This window comes from Struthio camelus, chromosome 3 (assembly GCF_040807025.1).
Source record: "Struthio camelus isolate bStrCam1 chromosome 3, bStrCam1.hap1, whole genome shotgun sequence".
Taxonomy (NCBI): domain Eukaryota; kingdom Metazoa; phylum Chordata; class Aves; order Struthioniformes; family Struthionidae; genus Struthio; species Struthio camelus.
The window spans coordinates 92,370,698-92,398,605 of NC_090944.1; the positions used below are offsets into that span (position 1 = coordinate 92,370,698).

General features: G+C 47.3%; 2 protein-coding genes across 6 annotated transcripts in view; one reads left to right on the forward strand and one right to left on the reverse strand.

The window, feature by feature from the left end:
• The window catches only part of FAM120B (family with sequence similarity 120 member B), a 54,519-nt gene extending 43,071 nt beyond the window's left edge, over positions 1 to 11,448 (reverse strand). For 4 of the 5 annotated variants that reach the window (XR_011140309.1, XM_068939091.1, XM_068939090.1 and 1 more), the window contains exons 1-3: positions 11,335 to 11,448; positions 8,660 to 9,705; positions 5,857 to 6,037 (exon numbers count right to left, since the gene is read on the reverse strand). Coding sequence is in view for 4 of the 5 variants with exons in the window: in XM_068939091.1 (XP_068795192.1) it covers positions 5,857 to 6,037; positions 8,660 to 9,679 (1,201 nt within the window). In the remaining variant the exon portion in view is untranslated. Of the gene's footprint in view, positions 1 to 5,856; positions 6,038 to 8,659; positions 9,706 to 9,926; positions 10,060 to 11,334 lie in introns of those variants that run through there. The other variant, XM_009680366.2, reaches the window with a different exon arrangement.
• Positions 11,449 to 18,186: 6,738 nt separating this feature from the next.
• On the forward strand, positions 18,187 to 27,259 carry DLL1 (delta like canonical Notch ligand 1). Its single transcript, XM_068939087.1, has 11 exons — positions 18,187 to 19,198; positions 19,452 to 19,766; positions 19,954 to 20,014; positions 20,294 to 20,551; positions 23,018 to 23,078; positions 23,566 to 23,696; positions 23,839 to 24,008; positions 24,144 to 24,360; positions 25,111 to 25,903; positions 26,020 to 26,134; positions 26,553 to 27,259. The coding sequence occupies exons 1-11, from the start codon at positions 19,139 to 19,141 to the stop codon at positions 26,556 to 26,558; spliced, it is 2,187 nt and encodes a 728-aa protein (XP_068795188.1). The 5' UTR covers positions 18,187 to 19,138; the 3' UTR covers positions 26,559 to 27,259.
• The last annotated feature ends 649 nt before the right edge of the window (positions 27,260 to 27,908 follow it).

A 27,908-nucleotide genomic window follows, 5' to 3' on the forward strand; every position in this document is an offset into this window, starting at 1 on the left:
CATATTGACTTTAAAGCCCAGATCCCAGTATAATCTAAAGGAAGCTGGGTACCTCACTTCTCTGAATGTTTCACTTAAAGAATCTGTCTACAGAAAGGGGGCATGCAGAGACAAGGGTGTAGCCAATTATCAAATTTGATTTACATTGCATGAGGAAGGCCTAACAATGTCCTCAGTCCCTCCAAATAAAACACCCTTGCTGGATACAGGTTTCTTCCTTTCCTTGCACAGCATTCATTCCAGCATATTGGTATATCTAATCCAGTTATCTTGATAGGCTGGCTCACTTTTGTAGATGTTATAAATACACTTAGGGTGGAAACGGTTACATGTTCTCTTCGTTACTGCATCTAACTACTTGATGCTTTAAGAATTCCAAATGAAAGAAATCCTCAGAATGCCTCAAAAAGTTAAGAATTTTTGAAACGCAGTCTACCTAATTTGAGATAGTCAACCCATAAGCATTTTAACGCACGTCTTCACACACAAAAAAATCTGCAGATGACTTCCCTAAATGCAGAAACTGGGAGTTACCACTGCTATACATGGTGCTTCCGCATTGAGCATAGATTTTGCTTTTATGATAACCTTGTCACAGTACCTTAAATTTTCACCCCTGTGATAAATAGTACGAAATAAACAGACTCAGCTACTCCTGGGCACTTGGAAGAGTGTTTTTAAATCTTTTCTAAGCAAATCTCAAAGCTAATCTTTTTTTTCTTTTCTTCCCTCATCCCTTCGCAGATTCACAGAACTGCGTCTCTAATTCCTTCTAGCCGTGGCCCACAGTGCTGAAGCTACTGGTTTTAAAATACTGGGGCTTTGGGCGTACTAACACCTGCTTTTCACCACCAATTCCCTTTACTCTGCACTATCATGCACAAGTATTTCTCATGCCACAGTCTGAAGTCCAGACAAAAACCTTACCCAGCTAACACAAACAAACAAATCAATCCCTCCAACACTCTTTCCCTCCACCATGAAACCTTTGGTTATATCAATTTCCTGATCTCATTCATAGTTCAATCTGCAAATGACTGCTGGCATGAAGGAGCGATTGGTGTGCTGTGGCATGGGGCAGAAATTCCTCAGATGAGGTGCTAGTGTCAGGGATGAGAGGAGGGAAAATATAACAGCACATAATCTATTTAGCAACCCTACTTCTCTCTCTTCTTCCTTACCCAAGGACCTGCAGCACAAACTCCCAATAAAGGTGAGGCACTGAAGAGCTACCAGCTGGACTGTGTGGGACAGCACTGCACCTGGCTTTCCATGCTTCACTGTTTGGGAACTGCTGACATGAGGAATTAAATGAAAAATGCCTTCACTAAACAACAAAAAAAAAAAAACCCTGATATGGCACATTCCAATAGCTGAATAGTCTCACATCTTGATTATAAATCATTGCCTATGATGATGTTATTTCATTAACAAGAACTTTCAATTTAATAGCCCAAAGTCACTTTCAGAAAGATTTCTGATATTTTTAGCATTCTGTTTTAAGATTTATTAAGTGAGTTACTCTGCCTAGTTCAACTTAGTTAGCTCACTCAGCCTCCACATTTTATCTTGGCTTCTCAAGGAAGCAAGGCTTATATAATTAGGAGGTCTGTCTTTTACTTAATTTATGAACCCACTGCTCTGTTTCAACTAAATTGGACAGAGAAGAAGATGTTTCAAACATACTAAGTTACCAAACATTTCAAGAAACTGGTGAGTCAGCTGAGAGAAGGAACCTATTAGAGCCCCAGCTGAAGGAAAGGCTGGGAAGTCGTTACCTATTGTATTTGGTAGCACCAGCTGGCTAATGAATACATATTCATTAATCATGAATATATAAATAGCTATGGAAACAATAAGGCTGAATAAAGAGGTAGACAAGATTTGGGGAGAGCAGGAGGCAACAGGGGGGCATACCTGGGTCCTCAATATATTGCAACTCAATATACTGCTGGAAGAAGGTTTTATAGACACGGGGAGAAGTTAAGAGGATACTAGGAAGGGGCATGGGAATAAAAGACCTTTGCTGTGAGGAAACTGGTGGGGAGGAAGTCACTCTTAATTGGTTCTACTTCTCACAGAACAACTTATTAAAATGTCACTTGATCCCAAATGCCAGTGAAATACTATTTTTACATTGCCCATTGAACTCAAGAAGAGTAAAAAAAAGTTAACAGGAAATCTCTAGTATTGTGTTTTTAATCTATGTGAATGTTAGTACAGGATGCAGCACCAACATCAGCTGAGTGCTTTTCACAATCAGAATCCATTACTTACAAAAGTATATGACTATTCATATAAGCAGCTGCATAAACATAGCTGAAAGCAAGGTCCTGTAAACTGATAGTACATTAACCAAGCAAGAACAAAATGGAGACGTGATTACTAAATGGCAACTCTCCCTACATTGAAGCATCTCTGAACAAATTCCAGTCTCCTTTTTCAAACCTTTTTCCACAATGTACATTCAGAATATCACCACTGAAACTCAAAGAGAGCAGTTCCTTTGTTTAAATAGATTCTGAACAATCTGTGAAGGAGCGCCGCCCATCAGTCTAAGCAAATTCTAACCGTGTGCAAAACACTACGTTCAGACTGTTGGAAATTATGTTACGCATGCTCCTCTACATACGCACCAACACCAGCCCTACCAAGTGGTCACCAGCGATACCTGGCAAAAATTCTGCCAGTGGACTGTTTTTGACAGTATCAAAGCGAGGGTCAGTCTGGCCTGCTAATCTTAGAACTGGGCGTGATTCCAGGACTTCCAGGAGTTGGCCAGTGCTTATGCTGTGTTACATAACCTCCTAACCGGCAACAGTAACGCAGGTGCAGGTTATTTCCATGGACCGAGCTAGTTCCAATTCACTGTTATTCTTCCCTCCTTAAATTTTTCCAGCAGTGCTGTTATTCTAGGAAAGAACCTTCAGGAGGAGAGCTTATATATCACTGCACGCAATATTTCACTTAAACAGAGGTAGCCCAATTAATTATAAAGATATTTTAAAAGTACATAGACAACAAATGCCATTTCATTCAAGATCACCATCCAAGCTCTATTTATTTTTTTAGAGTTAAATTAAGGCTCTGATTCTAGTAACACATCACTGAGTAAAGGTATGCACATGCTTAACACATCCCAAATCATAGCTAAAAATATAGCTCCGTGAACAATTCTCTCAGCAGCATCGCTAACTTATGCGGCCACTGATTCGCTCATTCCCACTCTGTGCCGTTCCCTCAGGTTATCTCATCACAACTCTGTGCCTGCACAGAGAACCAGACTGGGCAACTGATTCAGGTTAAAGTTACTTTAATGACAGAAAGGCCAGGGAGGACAGAGGAGGACTATTTTAAACTCAGATCAGTTTCTCAATCTAGGTCACCCTGTGGCTGCACAAGCAGCTGCACGAGCACAACTAAGAGGGACCACAGGGGCTGAAATGAGTGGCTGTGCAAGAGAAGTGCTTACACTGGCACTGCTAAAAAAAGAAATACTTATCAAACCATGGCTTCAGGCAAAGTGTCATTGCCTAGGCAGGTGAATTCAAAGAATATGAAGACATTCTGCTCCTAGTGATTCTCAGTTCCCTTTGGCACCCTTGAAAACCTCAACCTAAACATTCACATCTAACAGCTTCTTGTTTCGGGGTACAGGAAGCAGTTCATATTACTTTTTAACCTGTTCTTGAATAAAACTAATTATCGCTTTTACAAACTGTTGGCCGCTTTGGTATCCCCATCGACAGTAAATAAGCAGGTTTACAAATTCAAAATGTTAGCGAAAAGGTCAGTTTCCAAGACAGGAATCTTGTAACTGAGAGATCTTAAGGAATTAAAAAGCTAAGTGCGATATTTAGTCCAGACAGTCTGATTCCACACATACATCTGCACTGCAAACTGGAACACTCTGTACAGTTAGCCAAGTCAGCTGTAAATGAGCTACACTGGTAATTGTTTCACAGTGACAGCAGACTCCACAAGGACTGATTTAATTGGTTGACTCCTTCCAGTAAGCTCTTTTTTAATGCTAACCCAAAGCAATTCCATATTCCACTAGAGTCTGCACTGTAGACGTATCATTAGGTGGGTTCTTCCCATGCTACCCCTCACCGAATTACAAAAACCAGTCTAATTCATCTAAGGGAAAGTGGTTAAAAATACCACTTCTCGTAGCTCTAAGAGCAAATTCATAAAAAGTAATGCTCATGTTTACTTGTAAACTTCCATACAGAGTCTGATTAACGGTCCACCTTCTTGACCTAGAAGCAACTATACAGTGGAGTAAAACACCAACCTACAACACAAACAGGAAGTGACATGTTTAAAACTCTTAAAGGTAGATATGTCCACTAAAAATGCGGATTTAACATGGGTGACCATGCAGACATGCTGTACCTACTGTTTTGGAGGGGGTAAGGGACTAGGGTATTCGCCGTGATTCACTTTAGAAAATTATTTACAGCCGTTTGCACCTGGAATTTGAAGTATGAATGGAGAAGCAACAATACATGTTACCTGTGGATGTATGCAACATTACCTTCTTAAAAGACATCTTTCATGTCCAAATTGCATTTTCTTTAAGATTCTAAATTAATGTTTCTTCCATTCAAATCTAATCTTCGTCTGAGTACAACAAATGCTGTAACACAAATGCAAATCTGTACTACTACCCTGCCCAGTGACAACAGTTAATTAGAAGTTTGGGTTCTGGATATCCCTGAGGACATTAATGAATATCGTGCTGCTTGGCAGAATAAACAAAACCTAATCAAGCTATAATTGTCCCCAAATTTAGAGGCAGTGGGCTGAAAAATGAAAAATGACAGATGTGCATGATTACTGCTGAGCGTTTCGTTATTCTCTCCAAATGACTGTTTAATCTCTGATTCATTTTTTCCTGTTTTCCTGCCTATTATAGCACAACTTCAGTCTGCAGTGGCCGAAGGAAGTCAGGTACGTAGTTACGTGGCCTTTCTAAATACATAATTAAAATATTAAGCTTGATTGTGGTGCACTTTCATCACCAAAATGTGAGGCAATTAACAAGGAAAAAACAATATATTAAAAGGAATAAAAGCGCAATAATTTTTAAATTTTCAAATCACTGTCTAAAAGCTATTGGTAGCAGGAAATAAAAGCCACTGTAGCTAAATAACATTTAACAAATGGAAGTTATGAGAACATAACATTTGTCCATGTATTTGCATAAAGAATACTCTCTCTTTACACAGAGGAATGTAAGCACAAATACATATCCTGTTACAGAAACAGTTTACATCACTGGATAAAGAAACTGTATATTCCAGCAACACGATGAAAGAACTAAAAATCATTGACGTGGCTGCATGTGTTCGTGTTAGTGCAATAATCGGATCCACCTATCAACTGTTCTTACAGTTGCAGACCTAAAATCAAGAGAAGGTAAAATGCTAACAGTGCATTACTGTTTTACAAAAAGGGTATTACACCTGACGTTAACTTCAAAAGAGATATGTTTATCAAATCAAAATAAGCTTTCATAGACACTCAGACTCTTAAAACATTCTTAACTTCAGTGTTTTTGTTCAATCTCCTGATTATTAACAACTTCCACATCTCCCCATTTAACAAGAAAGACGAAAATTTAGTTTTTCCTTTAATGTCTTAAAAGGCACTAAAATTCAACAGCATGTGAAGAGACTACATTTTCATGGTCATGTTTTCCATTGATTCCTTACTAAGCACACTTAGGCTGCCCACAGTATTTATCCTAAATGTCATGCAGATGTAGCCACTGAAAGATAGACTTCTAAGATTTCACATTTCCAAATTTGAAGTATGCCTGAATAATGGCGTAAGTGGTCTAATCCTTACCTTTTCCAGATTCCAACAAGACAGAATAAACATGCTGACGAGCAGGGCGGTAGATGAGTGCCTGACCAGGAATCTCTGTATCACATTCGTCTTCCAAAGAGTTGCTGCACTCAATCTCTCCATTACTCAGGATATTGAAGATTGCGTAATTTTCAGATTGGATGTGCTGTTCTTTAGCTAACTTCAAAGAAGTAAAAAGCTGTTGATCTCCAAAATTAAGAGTGAACAAAAAGTAACACAATTACTTCACTGTTAGAGGAAATAGTACCTCCTCTATCAGTGAAAATATTGAGGGAATAGTCAGGGAGGAGGAAACAAGTGCTTTTTCCAAAAATAGGAGTCTAGAATATCTTCAGACACCTATCTTTTTATGGATGGGAATTCTCAGGAAACCCATCATGACCTTTCTCCCATTCTCTCCTTGAACTCTTACATCTGTTCAGTGATGACACCTTTTCTGAGAATAAGAATGCTTACTATGAATTTCAAAGTCAGTCATAGAAAAATGAGCTACCCTCCTTTAGTCACATGAAAACTTATCTTCCCTCCTTTAAAAAGCGTTCACACACATTTTCTTGTTTTAAACATGTGAGCGGAGGCGTGACAAAACCAAAACTTTTCATTTTATTGCCGGATAAACTACACAGGACATCACTATTCCTTTTCCTGACACTAGCTGACTTTGTGTAGTTTACGTCACAGTGCAATTAAAATACTCTACCTTCACTACACGTTTGCTTTGCAATAGCTTTTCCCCAAGAACAGAAATATAAGCTGGACTGTTTCTGCTCCACACCCCCAGACCAAAGCTACCAGAATTTTCAAAGAGTTGACTGGAGTCAGTCCCAGTTCCACAGAGGGGACACTAATAAATTCTCCTGGACTCATGACGTATTGTGAGCAAGCACTCAAGCTTCTCTGCTCCGTATTCCCTGTACGTGTCACACTATCTGTATTATTTGGGCTGTGCCATCTACAGAGCTAGCTCAAATTCTTTCATGGGGAATTACTACAACATTGTCCAGAGCCAAATTCACTGCTTCTGCAAAATTCCTAATATCTGCAAGCCTGGGAACTCAGGGATCCATATTTGAAAGCTGCAGTCAATCACTGGGTCATTATGGAACAAAACTAATTCTACTGAAATGTCACGTGAGCGTAACGTGAGAAAACGTCTCATAAGAGCATAAAATTAACAATAGGCTTCGGCATATAGCGTTCATCGACATAGTATTATCTTACAGGAGTGAGTTAATGACTGCTCTGGAAGCAATACTTCAGGATTCCTGATTTACTTGAAATACGTAATCCCCCAAATCCACTTTTGTATACTACAAAAATTAACAGCTCATTAGTTTCAAGCATGACTGGAATGAAGTATGGAACTATTTCAGCCAAACCACTTTCACAGATATTAATTCATTTGAAAGTGCTAGTTTCTCACAATTTACCAATAATCCACACATCCTAGTGCAATAAAAATGATGCTAGTTTCAAAACGATAGCTGTATTCACTGCTGTATCATGAAAAATATTTCTGATTTGCACGTAGAGATAGCTAGAAAGTTATGCTTTACTTTCCCTGAGAGAAACAGCAACATGAGGCAACGTCCTCAAGATTGGAATTGAGCTATAAAGTGTCACTCGTGCATTTTAGATAATGCATAAGGTAAGCAGAATTGGGCATGGGTTTCAAAATATGAGGTGCAGCATAGACATTACAAGTACTTAAACACCTGTAACAGAAAAACAAAAGACACGTTAACACATCTACGAATCAGATGGCAATTTCTTTGGCCAAGGAACTGACTTAATGTATGATTTATGCAGCAACGGTGAGGCCACAGCCTTCACTGAAACTTGTAGACTATAATAAACTATCTAAACTATAATAAAATTATAGTTATTATAGTACTATCTCAGCATGATGCCAGAGAAATGTAACCCTTCAAATGAAAGACAAAAACAAGAAATAACGACTACTTGTCATAAAGACTGTATGGCACGTTCTCTTAAGAGTAAGAATTCTAACACTATTGTCCTGGCCATAATCCAACCTACATAATTACATTCTGCCTAATTTTTCCTTCCTTGCACTCAAATCACAAACAGTATTTTTCAACCCTTTACTAGGATGTAAGGTTTTTGGTCTTTTAATAATGTCTTCCATTTAACTAGTACAGTAAAAAATTATACGTATCTGTGTGTCGTTAATATCAACCCCAAAGACGTCTGCAGTTTTCAAACTATGCTTTTAAATGTTTTACAGTCTTCTCAGAAAGGAAAATGTAAAATACCGGATTACATTAGTGCAATGTAATGAAGAAATAGCAAGACAGTTTTAAAGAAAAACCTCAAGATAACTTAAGACGCAGACAAAAAAGGACTCTCTGAAGCCTCTACGTACCTAACAAAATGGGGATGAATAGATGACTGATACAGGGGCCAAAAGATACTACCGCCTAAGATTTTTTAAATTAAATCTCAGTATATTCTCTCAACTTCCATGAATTTACAAGGCTATACTCTCAATTTAACACTGCTATAAAAACTAACTCGGACACAGCTGGTAGAAATATTAGTCTACACCCTAGAGGCAGGGTTTTCTACTAGCCAGGTAGTCTACCCTTTGGTATCTTGACTACACGGGCCAGGCACCAAGAGGCAGACCGTTAGTAAGCGCTATCTGATCTGAGGGTTCTCAAAGCAAAACAGAAGCTATTACACTGTGCAATACATGCTTAATGTAATTAATTTTCATTAAACAATAAAGTGATCATTGAGCTTTTAAGAAGTGAAGTACCTGAAATATTTCCTTATCTTGACACATGGCAGTTTCTGGCTGAACGGAGAACATTTGGATGTTTGTTACATTGGGAGGAATCCATGGAGACTGCTGCCCAGGCAAAAGATAGGACTGCATTCCTCTGTAGAGTAATGTCTTGTCTGATCCCAAAGGCAGCAACTTTTCCAAGTCTTTCAGGCTGCTGTATGAGCACGGAATTTTTGAGATGTAATTTGCTACTGCTAGAAGTACGTTAGTTCTTCTGCTGTAGCTCTTGTTCTTAGGGGGAGAGATGACTAAACATTTATGCCAAAAGCCTTCCAACAAGCTTTCCGGAACAACATCGTTGCCAAGCAAGCAAGCAAACAGAGGGAGGTGTGTCATACTAAGACCCAATGCACGGCAAAGGTCTTCTCTAGAATACATAACAGTGACCAGTCTGTCCAAACAGAGCTTCTCGATTGAAAAGTAGGGAGATGTATTATAGATGAGGTAGTCACTATCCTGCCCAAGAATTCCCATGCAATTATGCTGCAATCCATAAGCAGCCACCTCAAAGTCCGCCTCTTGCAATGAGCATACTGTTTTTTGACCAAGTGACTTTAGGGCAAAACGTGTAAAAGTAGGCAAAGCAGAAGGAATAACGAACATTTCTCTCCCTGGTTGTTTCCTGTGAGTCTTGATAAACTGAAATATTCTGGCTATTTCCTTGTTATTCTGCAATCTCCGTTTGATCCACTCATCTCTCTTTTTTTCTTCCACCACACCATCGAAGTAGAACACCAACTTGATACCAGCTGCCACAAAAACTTCAATAAAATTCTCTAAATTAGCAAGATACTCCTGCCACTGGCCACCACACACCCAAGATTCTGGTGTGTACCAGTATCTAACACAACTCATGGCATCTACTACGATAACAGGAGGGAAATCAGGATGATTGATGCGGTGATTTTCTGCCATTTCTTTCAGATTTACCACTGTGCATGCATCAGGACAAACCTTTGTCACAAATCCCTGCAAACCTTTAATGCCCATGGCTGATCTCTGAAACTCTCAGCACCCTGAAAGAAGAAAAATAAATACAGCGTTCTAAAATGCAGTATTGAGAAAAGCAATGAAATTGTATGGTTAAAAAAGCAGCTTGGAAACTGGTCACTTCTTCCGTTTTTGCTAATGTCTTGCTGTGTTATTCAAACTGCCTTTAACCTGTCCTTAATCTGGCCTTTAAAGTGTCTGAACTAATTTTCTTCCCATCAGCAAATGGAACATAAAGCCCACTCACCTTTGCCTCTGGTTTTTGTATGAAGTGAAAATTGTAATTATCGAAAAGGATTTCACAGGCATGACTTTAAAAATTTCAGATGAATAGAGCTGAATATATAAAAAGGGCTCATTACTAGGAAAACAAATGTAGATATAATTAAAAAATAGGAATAGGAATTAATGGCCTGATTTTCATCCTAAATATTTATGTGCACCTTTAATAGAGATTTTATATTCTGTCATCCATCCTGGTTTCACTATAAAATCAACTCTTACATTAAGGAAGTCACTGTCCAATCAACTATGGCAGCAGAAGAGAAAACAACTGAAATCTACGGACTTGAAAAGTACTTTCATCTTTAAATACTTGAACAAAGTTAGCAGAATAAAGACTTAAATGCTTTATGTTGGAAGAGTAAGTTTCTAATGAAAATTTCCATCTCTTAACAGTGAAAAGCCTGTGTATTTTGTGCAATAGATGAATATTTTAAGACTAGACACTTATTTCTAATATTATCCATATAAAATTGATCCTGGGTTATGAGAAGATCCCAACTATGTTAACTATCAAGGGCGGGACTGCAGGAAAAGTTAAGTTTTCTCCACAAACTGAAATAATTAGAAATATTTTTCCTCTAATTTTTACATATACACAGAAATTCACATAGACAGCCCCTACTACAGCTACTGAGATGTCGCTAACTCTATCTCGTCAGCAAACAACTACCATCATGCAGCTTTTATTACGCTCATGCAAACAACGGCTAGGCTGGAGGCAGAAGCGTTTAAAATAACTACCCCAATCCTCACAAGAGCCCCCTAGCCTAGAGGCACACATCACAAGGGGCCAGGAGCAAAGCTCTCTCCTCCCGACCCACTTGGTTAAGGTGCACTAGACACCGGTGCACAGCCCCACGCACACAAACGAGCGTGCCTAACGGGCACGGGAGCACAGCACGCCCGGCTGCCGCCTGGGCGGCCCCTACGTTGGCAGGGGCTCAAGGAGACGCCGACGCTCAGGCGAGCTGCCAGGAACGGCTGGAGCCGCTCCTAGGGGCGCGGCGGCGCAGGCCCGCGGCCGGCCCGAGGCAGGTGAAGGGACCTGCGGTACCGGCCCGCCGCTGAGGGGGAGCGGCGGGACCGGGGGCCGCCGCCGCTGCCGGGCGAGGTGCGAAGGCCGCTGCGTCCAGCCCCGGAAGGGGAAAGCCCCTTCCTCAGGGCACCTTGACGGCGCCGCGGAGCCCAGGCCGCGCTACGAGCGACGGCCGGAGCTGCCGGCCCCTCTCTGCCCCCAGGGGCCCCCGAGAGCCTCCCTTCCCCCCCCCCCCCCCCCGCACGCACACACACACACACGCGCGCGCGCACGCGTGCGACATGGCCGTTAAACGGCCGCCCGCCCCCCGCCTAACGGCGCCCCCAGCACTAACCCGGGCCGGCGCTTCCGCTTCCCCTGGGGGCGGGGCTGCGCATGCGCGGGCCGCCCGCCGGCAGGGCGGGGGCGCCCGCAGAGGGCCGTTGTGCCGTGAAACGCCCGCCGCCGCGTTATAGCGCGCATCGTGGCCGCTTTATAACGCTGGTCCTGTCTCGGCCTCTCAGCGGTAGAGGTCGGCGTTGTAAAGGACGTATGGCTTGGGGGCTGCTGGAGGGGGGGGGGAGGATGGGGAGCTGACTAAAATGAAATAAAAAGCGGTGCTCAGGTGCGCCCCCTCCGCCTGAGGCGTGAGGTTTGAGGGCGGTTGGGGGCGCGTGTGTTTTTATTGGGGTCCCTTTCTCGCCGTCCCCGTATTGGGCTTTAAAAGGGAGCGTTTCCTAGCAGCCGTTTGCAGCAGGCCCATTCATATGACAATAGGGAGAGAGGAAAGAAAGGGCCTGGTCTGTTTAAACTGCCTCTGTCTTCACTCACAGCCTGGTGTCCGTGCGCATTGTGCGGGCCACAATGGGACCAAAGGGCTCATTGTGCCCGAAGACAAATCAAAACAGAATAAGAGATGATCAGATGAAAGAGTCGTGCACCAAAATTGCTTGGAAAAAATCTAAGCCTTACATCTGAGATTTATGTTACCTTTTGGCTGCGTGGCCTCTTGACCGATGTTTATAATAACCACTAGAGTCTGATAAACAAAGCGAAGCATGGGGAAACCTATGTAAGCAGTTTTAACGGGAACGGGGCAGGAATGGGGAAGGGGGCAAATTTGCTTGGTTTTGTTGGGTAATTAAAACTGAAGGGGCGTCCCCCACCCCCAACGTTATCACTGTGCTCCCCACCTCTCTGCACTCTGCCACCCTGTGCCCTCAGCAGCAGACCGGGATAAACTCGTTACAGGCAGGAGCGGGCCTCTCCGGGTGTGCTATCCACTTCCACCCCGCAGGCAACAGGTGGAGACCTGAATAACTTCACATATTTTCAGGGGAGAGGAGGCACTTTGGGGACCCGATGGAGGGATTAGATCAGATGTTATTGCTGGTGAAAAATTAAACAGAGCAGTGCTCTGGGGAGCACAGATTAATATATTTGGTGACTCCACGTACACAAAGCCTTACCATTGTAGCCGTGTCTGAATGCCTGTGAATAGGACTGAGCATATGTGGCCTGTCACCGCAGGTGCCCACATCTGTTCGTCTCCGGGCAGATGCTCTCAGAAAAGGGGAGAGCATTTCCAAAAGCACAGGCCCGCCCCATCCATACCCATCCTCTTTTTCATAATCACCTTCTGCAAAGTAGTTTCTGCCCCCTTCTTCTCCCTCCCTCCCTCCCACCCCCCACCCCACACATCTGAGATGCCGAGAGATGCAGAAAAAAAGAAAAACAAGGCACATTGGAAGTGGTTCAGAAAGCCCTGGAAACATACTATCAAACAATACCCCCTCTTCCAAAGTTAATTTCCAGCAGGTTTTGCAGTGCAGCAAGCACACGAGACACAAGATGTGCACACCATGCAAGGGGGGCTGCAGGCCGCAGGGGAGCAGAAAAAGCTTTCATGCATGAAGCGCAGTACACTACAGCAGCATGCTGTGTTGGCAGTCATAGGGAAAGAGTGGTCTGTGCGGATACCATTAGGAGTTCATTCTGGCTTAAGACTATGATTAATTAAACCGGGGAACAGGGAAGAGGAGTTTTCCCTATAGGAACGGGTGAACACAGGCAGTGCTGCTGCTGAAGTTGGATGTCAACGAAGGGAATATTTTCAGCCATCCAGCAAAATCTCATAACTGAGTGCAAAACATTTTTCTGAGAAATGCTGTAACAGATGTTTTTTCCTCATGCACGCAAAGGTAGCTAAATTACCCTCTCCCTGCTCTGTGACACTTGCACTGGGGCAAGCTGGGCCTCGGTGCTGCCAGGCTTGCTCGGTGAGACTGATGGGGTGCTAGAGAATAGGATAATTTTTAGGATGACAAGTTATTTCAGGTTGGAAAGAATCTCGGAAGGTCGCAAAGTTTAAACACAGTCAGTGGTTTCTAGTGTAGGTAAGTAAATGTGTTGGGAAAACGAGTTTGGGGCTAAAAGGGGTGGGGGGAAGAGGCCAATTCTCTAAATGTAAAGCTGAGGTGCACCCAAGAGTGACGTGGGAGGTGTGACATCTTGTTTCTCCAACTGAGCTAAAGAAACGGCTTGGAAGAGTTCAGTCTGTGTACGTTTCAGCAGAACAGAAATAAGAGAAGCGGAGAGACCCTGGAGGAGCAACCCGGCTTTCTCCCCAGGCTGGAGTCATCCTTGGAGAATTCCATGAGAAGATGCTTTCCTGTGACCTTGATGTCCCCTCCCGGGAGGCCACCGGGCAGAAGAGACACCCACTGAACCTGTCTCCACGGCACCAACGGTGCATGCGTGTGCACGTGTGTGTGTGTGTGTGTGTGTGTGTGTGCACTCACATGGATGTGCAGCCCATAACCCGGGAACAACGGCAGCATGCACACGCGTGCGCACACACACGCCCAGACGTACACGAGTGGCCAATTTTATCCATGGCAGTTCCGCACAAGCAAAATCACGTCGGAAACAAGCCAGGGAACAAACCCAAACAAACAAGTGGTGCAGAGGAGAAGGAGGGGGAGGGAGCGCTCGCTTTCTCCTCGTGGGCAATCAGTAAAACACATATAGGGGCCACTTTCAGATTTGCCCAGGGAAGGCTTGGAGAGCAGCTGGCTGCGGTAATCTCATCGGGAGACAAAGGAATGCCCCGTCGGTTCTAGGATCACAGGTAAACACACAACCATTGTTATGAAAATGAGGGGCTAGGATAGGGCTGGAGCAGATGATTTGCGATTTGAAAAAGGGGGGTGGGGGGGGGGAGGGAAGGCCCAGGGCTGCTTATCTATCATCTGGCCTCTCTGTGTGCCAGCTGAGCCACGCGACTGCCCTTTCTTATTCTAATCAGCACATGCCTTTGCAACTTTGGGCTAACCTACACGCTAAACTTCTTAATCCCCCCGCCTCCCCGCACACGGAAAGCACATGGGATCCCCCGTCGGGGCAGCGCCCCCCGCGCCCTCCCGCCCCTGCCCACCCGCTGGGGTCGGGGCAGCGGGGCGCTGCGGGGCACCCGGGGGCGCTCGTCCCGGCCCCGCCGCCCGGAGCAGTGCCCCGCTCACGCCACCGAGCCCGGAGCCCCCGGAGCCCCCGGAGCCACGGGAGCGGGGGGGCGCGGAGCCCCGGGGCCCTGCCTGCGCCCCATCCCGCCCCAGCCGGGGCGGGGGGCGAGGGGGGGAGCATGCCGTGCGGGTGGCGTCGGAGGGGCAGCGGCGCACACATACCTCCGTGGGGACTACAGACCTCATTACAATATTATGCACACTCGGCTACACATAGCTCCACACGTACGCGGCCGGCCGCCGCCGCACCGTTCGCCATATGCCCGGAGCCCTCCGTCCCCGGGGGAAAAAAAAAGAAGAAGAAGAAAAAAAAAGGGTCTCACGCCAGGGACCGGAGCGCGCTACCCTAATTAAGAGCCCTTCTTTGAAGTGACTTTTTCCCATAATCTGGCTTGTTTGGAAAGACAAGCTGCGGCAGGCTGGGAGCTTTCGGCTCCGCGGCGGGACGGCAAATGCTTGCCCGGGGACGAGGGCGCCCGCCGTGACGGCGGTGGGATCAGCTCGGGGCAGCCGGGCAGCGCCAGCCGGGCAGCACAGTGCCCCACTGGGCGGCGGCGGTGGGGGCCCCGGCCCCGGCCCCGGCCCCGGCCCCGGCCCCGGCGCCCCGACGGGGCGGGCGGCTCGGCCGGCTGCCGGGCGGGTCTGGCCGCCTCGGCCGGGAGCGGGACTCGTGGCCCGCGGCGGTGCGCGGGCGCGGTTAACACCGCGGGGGCGGCGCGGGGGGCGGCGGGCGAGCGCGGTGCGGAGACACGCGGTTGGGAGCGAAAAAGCGCCATTTGGTTAGGAGCAGATGGCTGGCTAGGGGGCTGATCGCGTCTAAAGGCGTGTCATCCCCCTTCAGCGAGAATCCCTAAGGGCTCCCCTTGTCTTCAAAATCAATGAAAATTAAAGTGCAGAGAATGGATGAATAGTTAGACCTCGAGTCCCTCCTTTGTTCGCCTCAGCTACTGGTGGGCAGGAGTTAAACTACAACAGCCTCCTATAGAAACACTTAAGTTAAACAGTCTCCCCGTTAGCCCAGCATCTGAAAGAGAGAGGGAGAGGGGGGAAAAAAGCAGAAAAGGGAGCTTTCTGCTTGATTTCCCCAATACAGAATCGCGTGGCATAAATTAAGCCGGAGAAGAATGAGCGCCGTGGGCAGGATCCTGCCGGCTCTCACGGCGCCTTTCAGTCACGCTCAGCAGCGGTAATCGAGAAATCTGTGCCACGTCAATTTAACAAATACCCGGTACCGAAGGGGGGTTGTTAAGGATTTGGGGCAAGTTTTTTCGGGTCCTCCCTCCCCCCCCCCCCGCCCCAAGGTTAAAGCCCTCGCGCGTGTAACTTTTTATTTCCAGTTTTTTAAGCAAGGGGATGCTAGTGGACCAACTTTCTCTCTCCCGTAGATTAAAAGATCCGTGGTGATGTGTCACTTCTCACCTCCACCGACGGGCGACCCCCAAATTTCAGTACAGACATTGCTCCCCCTGCCGCCCCACTTGCTTGGTAAACCCGAAACGAAGTGATTTTTTTTTTTCCTTCCCTCTCCCTTTCTGTCCCGGGGATAACGCCGCAGCGAAGTTTCCGAAGCAGCGGCAAGCCACTTGAAAAGATGTTGACGCTAGGTGGCAAAAGTAATTTACAGTTAAAGCCGGCGTTGCTGCTCGGTGCGCTGGTTAACGCGCCCACAGGCTCCCTGGTTAAGAGGCACGGCAACGCGGGGGCGGATTTTCGCCTCCGCTCGCTGGGCGAGGGCATCCTTCGCGGAGCCGAGGCGCAGTCCTGGCCCAGGCAGCCTTCCCAGCGCCTTCGCACTGTGCCCGCGGCGTCGCTGCTCCTGTGTTTGCCCAGATATGACTCTGGAGTAAAAACAAACATTCCTGCACATTTACGCTTTTGCTTAAGCATCGAGGGCGGGGGGCGGGGGGGAAGTGGAGGAAAGGAGGGAAGAGAGGGATACGTGAACATAGAGCTCTCGTTCGACTAAAATTATATTTAAAAGCCATGCACACAGAGCGGTGAAAAGGTGAAAAAGTCTGCCTGCTTCTTTGAGTGTCAAGGGTACCTGCCTAGGTTTGAGGCGGCTGCCACAACCCCCCAGTAAATGAACGTGCGCGGCTATAGTTCTGTAACAGTCAAGAGGAGCGGGGCTGAACGAACTCATTAGTGATTTTCTTTTAATTGGTATTACCCAATGCTTTTACTTTAAGAAGTCTTTAAGAATTTTTTTCAGCGCATTGTAAGATAATTTGTGATCAAGACATCTGCTTCAATGAAAGTCACATTTTGCCATGCAAATGCACGTTTCAACCCAATAAAGTCGCCATAATAAGGCTTTTAGTACGGCATACCTACAGTGAGGTTATTGTAGCCAAATCCTCTCCTTTTGCACACAAGCTTAATCTGCGCTGAAATGATCTGTTACAATTAAAATGACATTTACAGAGACAGTTACACCTTGCATCCTAATGAATCCGCCTGCGCCTACCGAAGGTGTTTAACAGAGGGCCCGAACAAAGTGGAAAACTCCGCTTCGAGTGACATGCCAGAGTAGCCTCAAACTTTTATCCTCCACTTCCATCCATCATTAAGAAACTGCTCAAATGGGAATCATCTTTTACCCCTCTTTCACCACACCAGTAAATTCCTTTCCATGTTTTTAAGATCAAAACAAAAGTTCTAGTGTCTGATGGATATGTAAAAAAATCATAAGGTGACGGTTGGTGTAATTTTTTTTTTTTATGGAGGGGGGAAGTGCTGGAAGGGATTTCTTTAAAAAATGTGCGGACATTGTTGTAGAGGCAGTAGCGTGCGCCGAGGGGAGCTCTTTCTCTCCCTCGCATTGTGCAAGGAGCAGGTGCTGTCTACATTACCATACAGCTGAGAGCACAAAGAGCTAACTGATTCAGCCCTCACACAATAACAAACGGCCTTAATGACAGCCACGCGAACGACACACACCAAACTCACTTTTTACTAAGCTGAAGGAGGAAAAAAAAAAAGAAAAAGAGAGAGAGAGAGAGAGGGAGGGAGAGGGAGAGGTTGTTGGTGATGATGATAATAATCATACAGGGGTGTAGGACCCGGACGGAGCGGGCAGCTCGTCGCTGCCGGGCAGAGAGGGCTGCGCGGGTGACCCTCCGCGGGCGCGGCCGCCCGCGCACCGCCCCGGCCCCGCCACAGCCGGCACCCCGGCACCCCGCTTGCCTCCGCCGGCCGGATCGCGTCGGTGCCGTGAGCGGAGCCAAAGGAAGAGCAAGCCGCGGGCTCGGCTCGCACAAATTCATCCGTGACACCCCCTGCCACCACCACCACTCCACCCCGCGCCCGTCATCCCGGTCACGCCAGGGGAAATATGGTGTGAATTTAAAGGGATCAGCTTTCCCTCGTTGTGGCGAGCCGGCTCGCCCCCACCCCCGTCCCTTGAAAGCTGCAGAATCCGCTTGGAAACGGTCGCGATCACCAAGTTACTTTTTGGGGGCACGGTGGTACTTTGCACGTTTCGAGAGGTGATCACAGCTCGCAGTGGCCGGGCTTGGTTTCTCGCCGGAGCGTGTTGCGCTGCCTGTCTCCGGGGCAGAGGGGGTGTTACCCTCTCCCGGGAGCAGAAGAGGGATTCTTGCGGTTACCAAATTTGCAGGAATGTAAATGAGCACGTTTTGTGAGCGCGGAGGGGAGGGGGAGGAGGGTTGCACATTTTACAGCTCACTGACCATTTGGCGATCCATTGAGAGGAGGGTTTGGAAAAGTGGCTCCTTTGTGACAGCTCCAGCCAGATTGGGGGGCTGCTCATTTGCATCTCATTAGGCATGCAGGCGGCCGGCGGGATATAAGGGAGGCAGGCGCCCGAGGAGAGGCAGATCCTCAGCGCTTCACACTCGGAGAGAGCCGCCGAGGCACGGCGCAGAGCACCCCCCCCGCCCCCAGGAGCACACCCGGACACGCTCAGTGCGCTGCTATTGAGACGCGAGCTTATTTTTGTTGGCTGGGATTCCTCTAAAAACAAAAGTAAGCCCACAGCGACGACAGACAGCTGCGCTTCTTTTGCAAAAAAAAAAAAAAAAAAAAAAAAAGGGGGGGGGAATCAAGGCGCCATCGTGACCTGCAAGCCGCTGCTGCCGTTTGACACCTACCAGCCCCGACGTGCGCAGGGCGTGCGGAGCCGCGCGGAGCCGCGCAGAGCCGCTCCCCGCATCTCACCGCACCGGGAATTATCGCCGCCGCCTCGTCCGCCGCTTCGTCTGCAGGGATTTCCAGATCGCTGATTTTTAATCTTCCTTGGGAAGCCTTTTCTCGGCCTCTATTGGGAATTAAGTTGTTTTTGTTTTTATTTTTATTTTTCCTGGCGAAAAGAAGGATCACCGTGGATTGGGAAAGAAAAAGAATTTAGCAGATAATCTTAACCTTTTTTTTTTTTTTGTCATCCAAAAGAGCTGTCAGTCACCGAGACGCTGCACCTAGAGGCATCGACAGGGGGGGAAAAATAATCAAAGACACTCCTGAAAGAAGGAAACCGTGACACTAACTCTTCCAGCTCTGCTGGGGCAAGCGGCTTTGGCCGCTTAAATTTTTCCTTTCCCCGAGAGACACTTTCCCCTTTCCCCTCGGAAGAGAGGCAAGGGGGAGGCAAGCGAGGGCACGAGAGCCTGCCCCTCCAAAATGGGAGGCCGGTTCCTGCTGACGCTCGCCCTCCTCTCGGTGCTGCTGTGCCGCTGCCAGGTGAGTACCTGGGGGCTCCGGCGGGCTGCAACCCCCGGCGGGGCCGCAGAGACGTGCAGGGCGTCCCCTATGCGTATATAAGCACGCACCGGTCCCGTGGAGGTGCGGAGGGCCTATAGGTGGCCGGTTCGAGTGGGGAGGAGCGGCGGGGGGGACCGGCCCGGCGGGGCTGGGGGGCGGCCGGGGGAGCGGGGCTGCTCCGCGGCGCTGACGGCGGCGGCGTGTCCGCCCCGACCCCCTGCCCCCCCTGCAGGTCGGCTGTTCCGGGGTCTTCGAGCTGAAGCTGCAGGAGTTTGTCAATAAGAAGGGGCTGCTGAGCAACCGCAACTGCTGCCGCGGGGGCGGCCCCGGCGGCGCCGGGCTGCAGCAGTGCGACTGCAAGACCTTCTTCCGCGTGTGCCTCAAGCACTACCAGGCCAGCGTGTCCCCCGAGCCGCCCTGCACCTACGGCAGCGCCATCACCCCCGTCCTCGGCGCCAACTCCTTCAGCGTCCCCGACGGCGCGGGCGGCGCCGACCCCGCCGCCTTCAGCAACCCCATCCGCTTCCCCTTCGGCTTCACCTGGCCCGTAAGTGGGGGGCGGCGGGCGGCGCCGGCCGGACCCCGGCCACGAAACGGCGCCGGGGGCCTTGCGGGCTGGGCCGGGGGCTGGTCCCGGCAGGGCGGCCCTAGGGTGGGGGCCGGCGGTGCTGTCCCCGGCCCCTGCTGGCGCTCACGGCCCGCCGGCGGGTGGTCTCTGCTCCTTCTCTTCCCAGGGCACCTTCTCGCTCATCATCGAAGCGCTGCACACCGACTCGCCGGACGACCTCACCACAGGTAACTGTCCCGAAACGGACCCTTTCCCGGAATGACCCCGTCCCTGCAGCTCTGCCGTCCCGCTTTGTCCCTCTCTCCGCGTTGGGCAGTGCGGTCCCCGTCCCCATCCCAGCTCCTTGTCAGCAGATCATGGGAAGAGGCCAACCTGTTGGCATATGGCCCTAGCGGTCCTGCCTCCGCAGTTTTCCTCCCACCGCAGACCCCCACTTTGCGTGTCTTTCCCTGCCACTGCCCGCTGTGTGTCCCCTGATGGCGCTTCTTCTCTCCATCTCCTTGAAGAAAACCCTGAGCGCCTCATCAGCCGCCTGGCCACCCAGAGGCACCTGGCTGTGGGTGAAGAGTGGTCCCAGGACCTGCACAGCAGCGGCCGCACTGACCTCAAGTACTCCTACCGCTTCGTGTGTGACGAACACTACTACGGAGAAGGCTGCTCTGTCTTCTGCCGCCCCCGGGACGATGCCTTTGGTCACTTCACCTGTGGGGAGCGTGGCGAAAAAGTCTGCAACCCTGGCTGGAAAGGCCAGTACTGCACTGAACGTGAGTGTCATCTTCTTGTTTCCCTGGGTGGCGTTTCGGCCATGCCCACGGAGCTCGCTGGGAGGCGTTGCTCTGACATGAGCCCCCAAGAGAGCGGGGGCACCAAGTTAGGGCACATGGAGGTCTGGTGCTGCGTATGGGCCTTAACTGCTGTGAGGGCTGGGAGGTCCTCAGCTTTGCCATAGAGAGTTAATAGCCCCATCTCAAGCTGATAAAATGCCGGTGTCAATGTTATGCTCTCACTTACTTGCTGTAATCATCAAAGTTGATAGCAAAATGTTCAAGAGCTGCTTGAGGATGTATTAAAATATACCAGGTCTAGTTCTTATGCCTTGCCCCACTCCTTCCACCATGGTGCATCAGTATCATGAACTGAGGGGTACATGGCTTCAGGAAAGGAAGCTGCTAGGCTTTGGCAACGTCCACTCATTAGTCCAAATGGCAGGCTTGTTAAGGTCTGATATCTTGCAACTTCGTAATCAAACAAGTACAGGGAGATCCAAGATACTCTCTCTGGGCTGCAGACTGTATGTTTCTAAGTTGGGGTACTCATAAACCTGCCACTGACAGACACTCTTGCACCTGAAACGGCAAGAACATTCACCTTCTTCCCCATCTCACTTCTATGACGTTGCCTTGATGATTACTGCTAATAAAGTAGCAAGGGATATGAGTTTTAAAGTAAACCTGAGTCTGAAGTTGTTCGGGAATGCGGGGTTCACTCTTCCAGCAGGAAAAGCTGGAATAGTGAGCAGCTAACAGATAAGGTAGTCAGAGATGGCAGATACATCCATCTCCGGATGGAAGATCATCATGCTGTGTAGACACATAGTAATGTGTGTACAAACACACACACATTGTGAAAATTCTACTGTAGCATGTGATGGCATTCTCTATTTGTGTATACACATACATCTGAAGTGGGCTGGCAGATGACTTACCCACCCTATGAGAGCTTCTCTCCCATCATCAAAGGGCCAGGGAGGTAGGGAGAAAACAGTTGCAATCGGAAGAGCAGCCTCTCTGTTGGTGTTTTTGTTTTTTTAAAGCCCACCTACGCTGTGGTCACAGACGGGCTGCTATCAAACAGGCCCAGATTGATTATTCACACTGTCAGTGACTGCTAAGATGCTTTTAAGAGTTCACGATGCACTGCTGCACAATAAAGAGTAGGCAAAGAGGCTTGCATTTCCTTTGACAGTGTTCTAAATAGGAGCTACAACCTTTCCCATGATCAAAAGTGCCTATCCCAGTTGTGTCAAGGGGTGGGGAAAAAGGAAGTATTTTGATAATGAGCTCTTTCAGGGCTGTCAGCACTTTTGGATGCCTGTGCACTGCTGCTCTTCCCACAGCAAAGTAAAATGTTTTGCATCTTTCCTGACTCGTTATGTATGCTGTTCACTCTTCCTTCTGTCTTAGAAAAACGGTATATAACAACAGCACGGACCTTCTAGGCAATAGAGATGTGTTTGTGTGTGCATGCAAAAAGAATGTTTTCCTGTTAGCGAGCGGAGTTCCCAGCCCCAGATTGTTTCCCGTCTACTTGCCCTCAGCTCCATTCTTTTCCAACTTTGAGGCGATCTGATTATCAGCGCTGATTCTTTCTTTTTTTTTTTTTCCCCCTTCCCCTCGCATGCCATTGTCTCCGGCTGGCTTTGTTGAATTAAAACTTTGCAGTGCCTGCTTAATGAGTTCCATAACCAGGCGAAGTAATGAGCAGAAGTTCCTTTTTTCCTTCCCTCATCCTCCCTCCTGCTGGCCCGCTTACCTCTTTACCATGTCTGTACCCACCCGCCCCTTTTTGGAGCGGGATGGGGAGGTGGGGAGGGGGTGGGAGGGAGAGCGAAAAGGGGGGAAGGAGGGAGGAAGAACTTTAGACTTATTTATTTGAATAAGAAAAAAAGTTTTTGCAGAGAAATCACGCGCGTGCCATAGATTAGCCGTGGGCAGGGATAGGCTGCGCGGGAGCCGGCCGCGGCCCCATTGGCTCCGGGGCTGGGGGTATTGTTGCAGTGGGGCAGCTGCTGGGAGAGAATAGACAATAGAGCAGCTGTCTTGCACTGGCACCCTGCACACCAGCTGTCCACTCTTATCTACACACACACTTTCGGGGGATATTAAGAGGTGGAGCTGTGTGCATAGAATTGGAAAAAAGGACTTCTGACCCTCACTGGGAAGGGAAGGGGGGCGAGGGGCTGTGGGGAAGGGAGCAATTGTGAGTCCTCTTTTGTCTGTGTGCAACTGTATTAAGAAGAATGCTCATCCCTGGCGATAAGTAAAGTGCCCAGTTACTAGGCAAGATCAATACTCCTGCAGACTTGGGAGATTAACTCAGCTGCTGTTAACTGCCTGAACCTAGTAAAAGAGGCTCGCTCCCTGCCCACAAGGTGCTCTCAGAATTGTACTTCTAGAAGGGAGGTGTTTGGCCCTGGTGCTTATATCTCTCCCTGCTCGATTTGTTTACAGCAATTTGTTTGCCTGGATGTGACGAGCAACACGGCTTTTGCGACAAACCTGGGGAATGCAAGTAAGTTTTCCTCTTCCCTTCTGCTCCCTTCTTTAATGTTGATGCTCCGGTGTCAAATAAGCCGTTGGTCATTTGAGGGTCAGCTTAAGTGCCTTTCTTCATATTAGATGGTAATTTGAGAAATCCAGGTAATGCCAGATCAAAGTATTAATCTACAAGTCAAACATCAGCGCCATTAATATTTACCTAAAGAGTTTACAGTACCGTGTGTAAGGGTTAGCTGTTTGTTATTAGAGTAAACAAATTAACTACCTGGAACCGTGGCTCTATCTAAGGAAGTGGAAGAAATAGCTGGGGCTGATGAAAGCTGATGCTACAGTTGGACTCGGTGACTTTCCCACATGAAGGATCACTGAAGGCTTTTAGGAAACTTGATCCCTGGCATCAGTGTGTTTGCAGAGTTTGCGATAGGGTTTCCAACTGTGAGAAGTCTAAATCTGATGAGACTTTGTTTTTTTGTTTTTGTTTTTGTTTTTTTTTTTTTCAGATGCAGAGTGGGTTGGCAGGGGCGATATTGTGATGAGTGCATCCGATACCCAGGCTGCCTTCATGGTACCTGTCAGCAACCGTGGCAGTGCAACTGCCAAGAAGGCTGGGGTGGCCTTTTCTGTAACCAGGGTAAGTGCTCAGCACTTGCCTGAGCGTGCGTTTTAGAATGCAGAAAACAAGCAGCTATTTCCAGCTCATCTGCACTATGCTCGCCTTGTAAAGTAGCAAGTGTCTTGATGGATCTCTTTTTTCAAAAAAAAATCTTTTACAGACCTTAACTACTGCACCCACCACAAGCCATGCAAGAATGGTGCCACATGCACCAACACCGGCCAGGGGAGCTACACTTGTTCTTGCCGACCTGGGTACACAGGTTCCAACTGTGAGATTGAAATCAATGAATGTGATGCCAACCCTTGCAAGAACGGTGGAAGCTGCACTGTAAGTTTGAGTTGCTTGTGCCATTGGAAACCCCCAAAGGAGGAGGAGATGTCAGTTTCACTGATTTTTCCAAAATCCTTTTTTTGGGGGGCCGCTTCAGTCAAACAAACAAAAACTCTGTTTCCTTCCCAACAGGATCTTGAGAACAGCTATTCCTGTACCTGCCCACCAGGCTTCTACGGTAAAAACTGTGAGCTGAGTGCAATGACTTGTGCTGACGGACCATGCTTCAATGGTGGGAGATGCACCGACAACCCTGATGGGGGATACAGCTGCCGCTGCCCACTGGGTTATTCTGGGTTCAACTGTGAAAAGAAAATTGATTACTGCAGTTCCAGCCCTTGTGCTAATGGTAAGGCCAGACACGCTAAGGTGACCTTTTAAAAGGAGACTGTCCAGTTACTTAGGCTTGTGATCTGGAGTTCATGTAAAGACTTAGTTATAGATCATAGCCTGCGTCATGTCAATAGCTGACTTGGTGGAAGAATTGTACTTAAAAAGTAATGGCACGATACAGCTCACTGCTACAAATAGCATTCTCTTAAGGGGTGACTGTGGCCAGGTCACTTGGCCTGAAGCCTTCTGCGTAAACTTGTGGAGGCTTTCTTCCAAATGGTTTATAAAAACTCTTTGAGGTCTGTGGATGGCAAATACCGTACAAATCCTAAATATTGTTACTTACAATCTAGTGGTAGTAATCATCTTGTTTTGATAAAACTAGTGAAGACTTTCCTTAATATGGTCCTTCACGTTCATTGCCACTCTAACTCCGTAGCATGGGACTGTGATGTGATACTGATCTGGACTAGCTTTATTGTCTAAGCCGAGTAAAATGTCAAAAAGCTAATAGGACGGTGAAAGAAAGGCAAATCTGACTAAGAAAAATGTCCCTTAAAAAAAAAAATACTTTTTAATGGTGCAACAGACTTAGCAAAGATTGAGGTTTTCTTTCTTTCAAAAAGAAAGGTTTTCTCAAACGTTGGTTGTGATAATCACCTGGAGAACATCACTCAGAGTGTACTGGCTGTTCGAAGCAGAAGCTCTGAGGTTGGGCAGCCCGACTGTACAGCGCTCAGTGCTTGTCCCATTTAATGTATTGCAGGAGCCCAGTGCATTGATCTTGGGAACTCCTACATATGCCAGTGCCAGGCTGGCTTTACTGGAAGACACTGTGATGATAACGTGGACGACTGCGCCTCCTTTCCGTGTGTCAATGGAGGAACCTGCCAGGATGGAATTAATGACTATTCCTGCACCTGCCCCCCAGGATACAACGGGAAGAACTGCAGTACCCCAGTGAGCAGATGTGAACACAACCCTTGTCACAACGGGGCGACGTGCCACGAAAGAAACAACCGCTATGTGTGTGAGTGTGCCCGGGGGTATGGCGGACTCAACTGCCAGTTTTTGCTCCCCGAGCAGCCTCAGGGACCAGTAATTGTCGACTTCACTGAGAAGTACACAGAAGGCCAGAACGCCCAGTTCCCCTGGATTGCGGTGTGTGCCGGGATTATTCTGGTCCTGATGCTATTGCTGGGGTGCGCTGCTGTTGTTGTCTGCGTCAGACTCAAAATGCAAAAGAGGCACCACCAGCCTGATGCATGTAGGAGTGAAACTGAGACCATGAACAACCTGGCAAACTGCCAGCGTGAGAAGGACATTTCCATAAGTGTCATTGGTGCCACTCAGATTAAAAACACAAACAAGAAAGTAGACTTTCACAGTGATAACTCCGATAAAAACGGCTACAAAGTTAGATACCCATCAGTGGATTACAATTTGGTGCATGAACTCAAGAATGAGGACTCTGTTAAAGAGGAGCACAGCAAATGTGAAGCCAAGTGTGAAACATATGATTCAGAGGCAGAGGAGAAAAGTGCAGTACAACTAAAGAGGTATCCTTCGTATCCAAGTGCAGGGGGAACAGCTTTGCTCTGAAAAGTGCATGTATCTTGTAGATAGCGCTAGCAGCAGCCATCTGATTTGTGTTGTCTCTTTTTGTCTTCTACAGTGATACTTCTGAAAGAAAACGACCAGATTCAGTATATTCCACTTCAAAGGACATGAAGTACCAGTCGGTGTATGTCATATCAGAAGAGAAAGATGAGTGCATCATAGCAACTGAGGTTAGTATATTGCCTGGTGTTTGTAAAAGCAGAGACAAGTCTTGGTGCATGATCCCTGTCTAACATACGTGAGGCCAGCTAAACCGTTTTTCATGGTGCCGCATTGATTCATAGCTCTTGAAATCTGGTCCTCTTGAGTTTATTGTGTTGCGGAGGTTGTAGAAACTTTTGCTTTATTAAGGCAAGGTCAGTCATGCAAGCCACTTGCTTCAGTGGATATCACAGGTACAGTGACTCTTGCAGCCGAGGGTACAATTATGATACAGTTGTGATCTATTGACTTGCCCCTTAGTATGCTTAACATGGAGTCTGTTCTCGCCTGGCATGAGGATAGACTCCTGGCCCTCTTGAGCCTAATCGCCATATTTTTGCTTTCTATTAATCTCTTCTGGTCTCTGTTCTTGTTTTCTCTCACCAGGTGTAAAACAGAAGTGATATGGCAAAGTTGTTGTTCAGAACAATTTCAAAGGAGACGTGCCCCAATGAATGCTGCTGAAAGAGGAATGGGAGATAGCTTCCTTCACTGACTGCTGCTGAGAAACTAAATTCAGGCTTGAGCTGGTTCTCTACTGAAGTTAGCAAAGTGACTGCAAAATAAAGAAACAAGATGGACACTAGGCGAGGGTCTGTGTTCAAGGATTACTGTTGCACTGCCTTTTATGAATTTTATCATTGCACTATGGTCAGTTGCTTTTCTATATATATTTAAATGAATGGACTTACTTACTACATAAGAAGCATGCACTGCCTGAAGTGTATATTTTGGATTCTTATGAGCCAGTCTTTTCTTGAATTAGAGACACAAACACTGCCTTTATTGTCTTTTTTGATACTAAAATGTGTTTTTACTAGGTGAGAAAAAGTGTGTTATTTTTTTGAATCTGTAAAAATATTTTCATGATAATTGTAAAGCTTGAGTATTTTGTGATGTTCATTTTTTTATAATTTAAATTTTTTGGTAAATATGTACAAAGGCACTTCGGGTCTATGTGACTATATTTTTTTGTATATAAATGTATTTATGGAATATTGTGCAAATGTTATTTGAGTTTTTTTTTTTTACTGTTTTGTTAATGAAGAAATTCATTTTTAAAATATTTTTCCAAAATAAATATTATTAATGATAACCAAAGTGCTATGCTTATTCCATAACGGATGATGGAATCAGTTACTGGGACTGAACCTTGCAAACAGGCATCTAGCAGGCTTCTGTGGGCTAACAGGGAGATGGGGTACGACTGAGATCTATCACAAAGAGTGGAGATTAAGTTCTGTGTAGACCCCTCCTTTCCCTTCCTAACTTTCTGAACTGTTGACCCCAAGGCTGTGCTCATTCTTACCTCAAAGGTGAGTGTATCTCAAAAATCTGAGTAATGTTTGTTCAGTCATGTTGGACTGCGTATGTATAAACAGATACGGCGTCACTTCCCAAGAAAGAGCGGTGCAAGTATGCTCTGTTTCAGTCCAGACACGGGGCCTGTCACGACACAGCTCTTCACCTCTTGCAATCTCCAACACTTGCCCGGAGTCTGGGGCACTCTGGGCATGCCAGAGAGAGCACCCAGCCTCATCTCCTTTATGCCCAACCACGGGAAGTGAGCTGCCCCCTCAGTCCTGTCTGGAGGTGGCCCTTCCCTCTCCAGGGAAGGGTGATGGTGAGGTAATTGATGGCCACAGCTCTCCTGACTGTGATCCCTATCTGAAGTACCAGTGGTATCTTTGGTGCGACTCTGCCCTCAGCGCCTGCTGCCATCATGCCAGGGTGGTCTGTGGT

Coding starts and splice junctions, on each gene's coding strand:
- DLL1 (XM_068939087.1), top strand. CDS start 19,139: ATGGGAGGCCGGTTCCTGCTGACGCTCGCCCTCCTCTCGGTGCTGCTG. Junction 23,079..23,565: donor GACAAACCTGGGGAATGCAA/GTAAGTTTTCCT, acceptor TTTTTTTTTCAG/ATGCAGAGTGGGTTGGCAGG. Junction 24,009..24,143: donor AGAACGGTGGAAGCTGCACT/GTAAGTTTGAGT, acceptor CCTTCCCAACAG/GATCTTGAGAACAGCTATTC.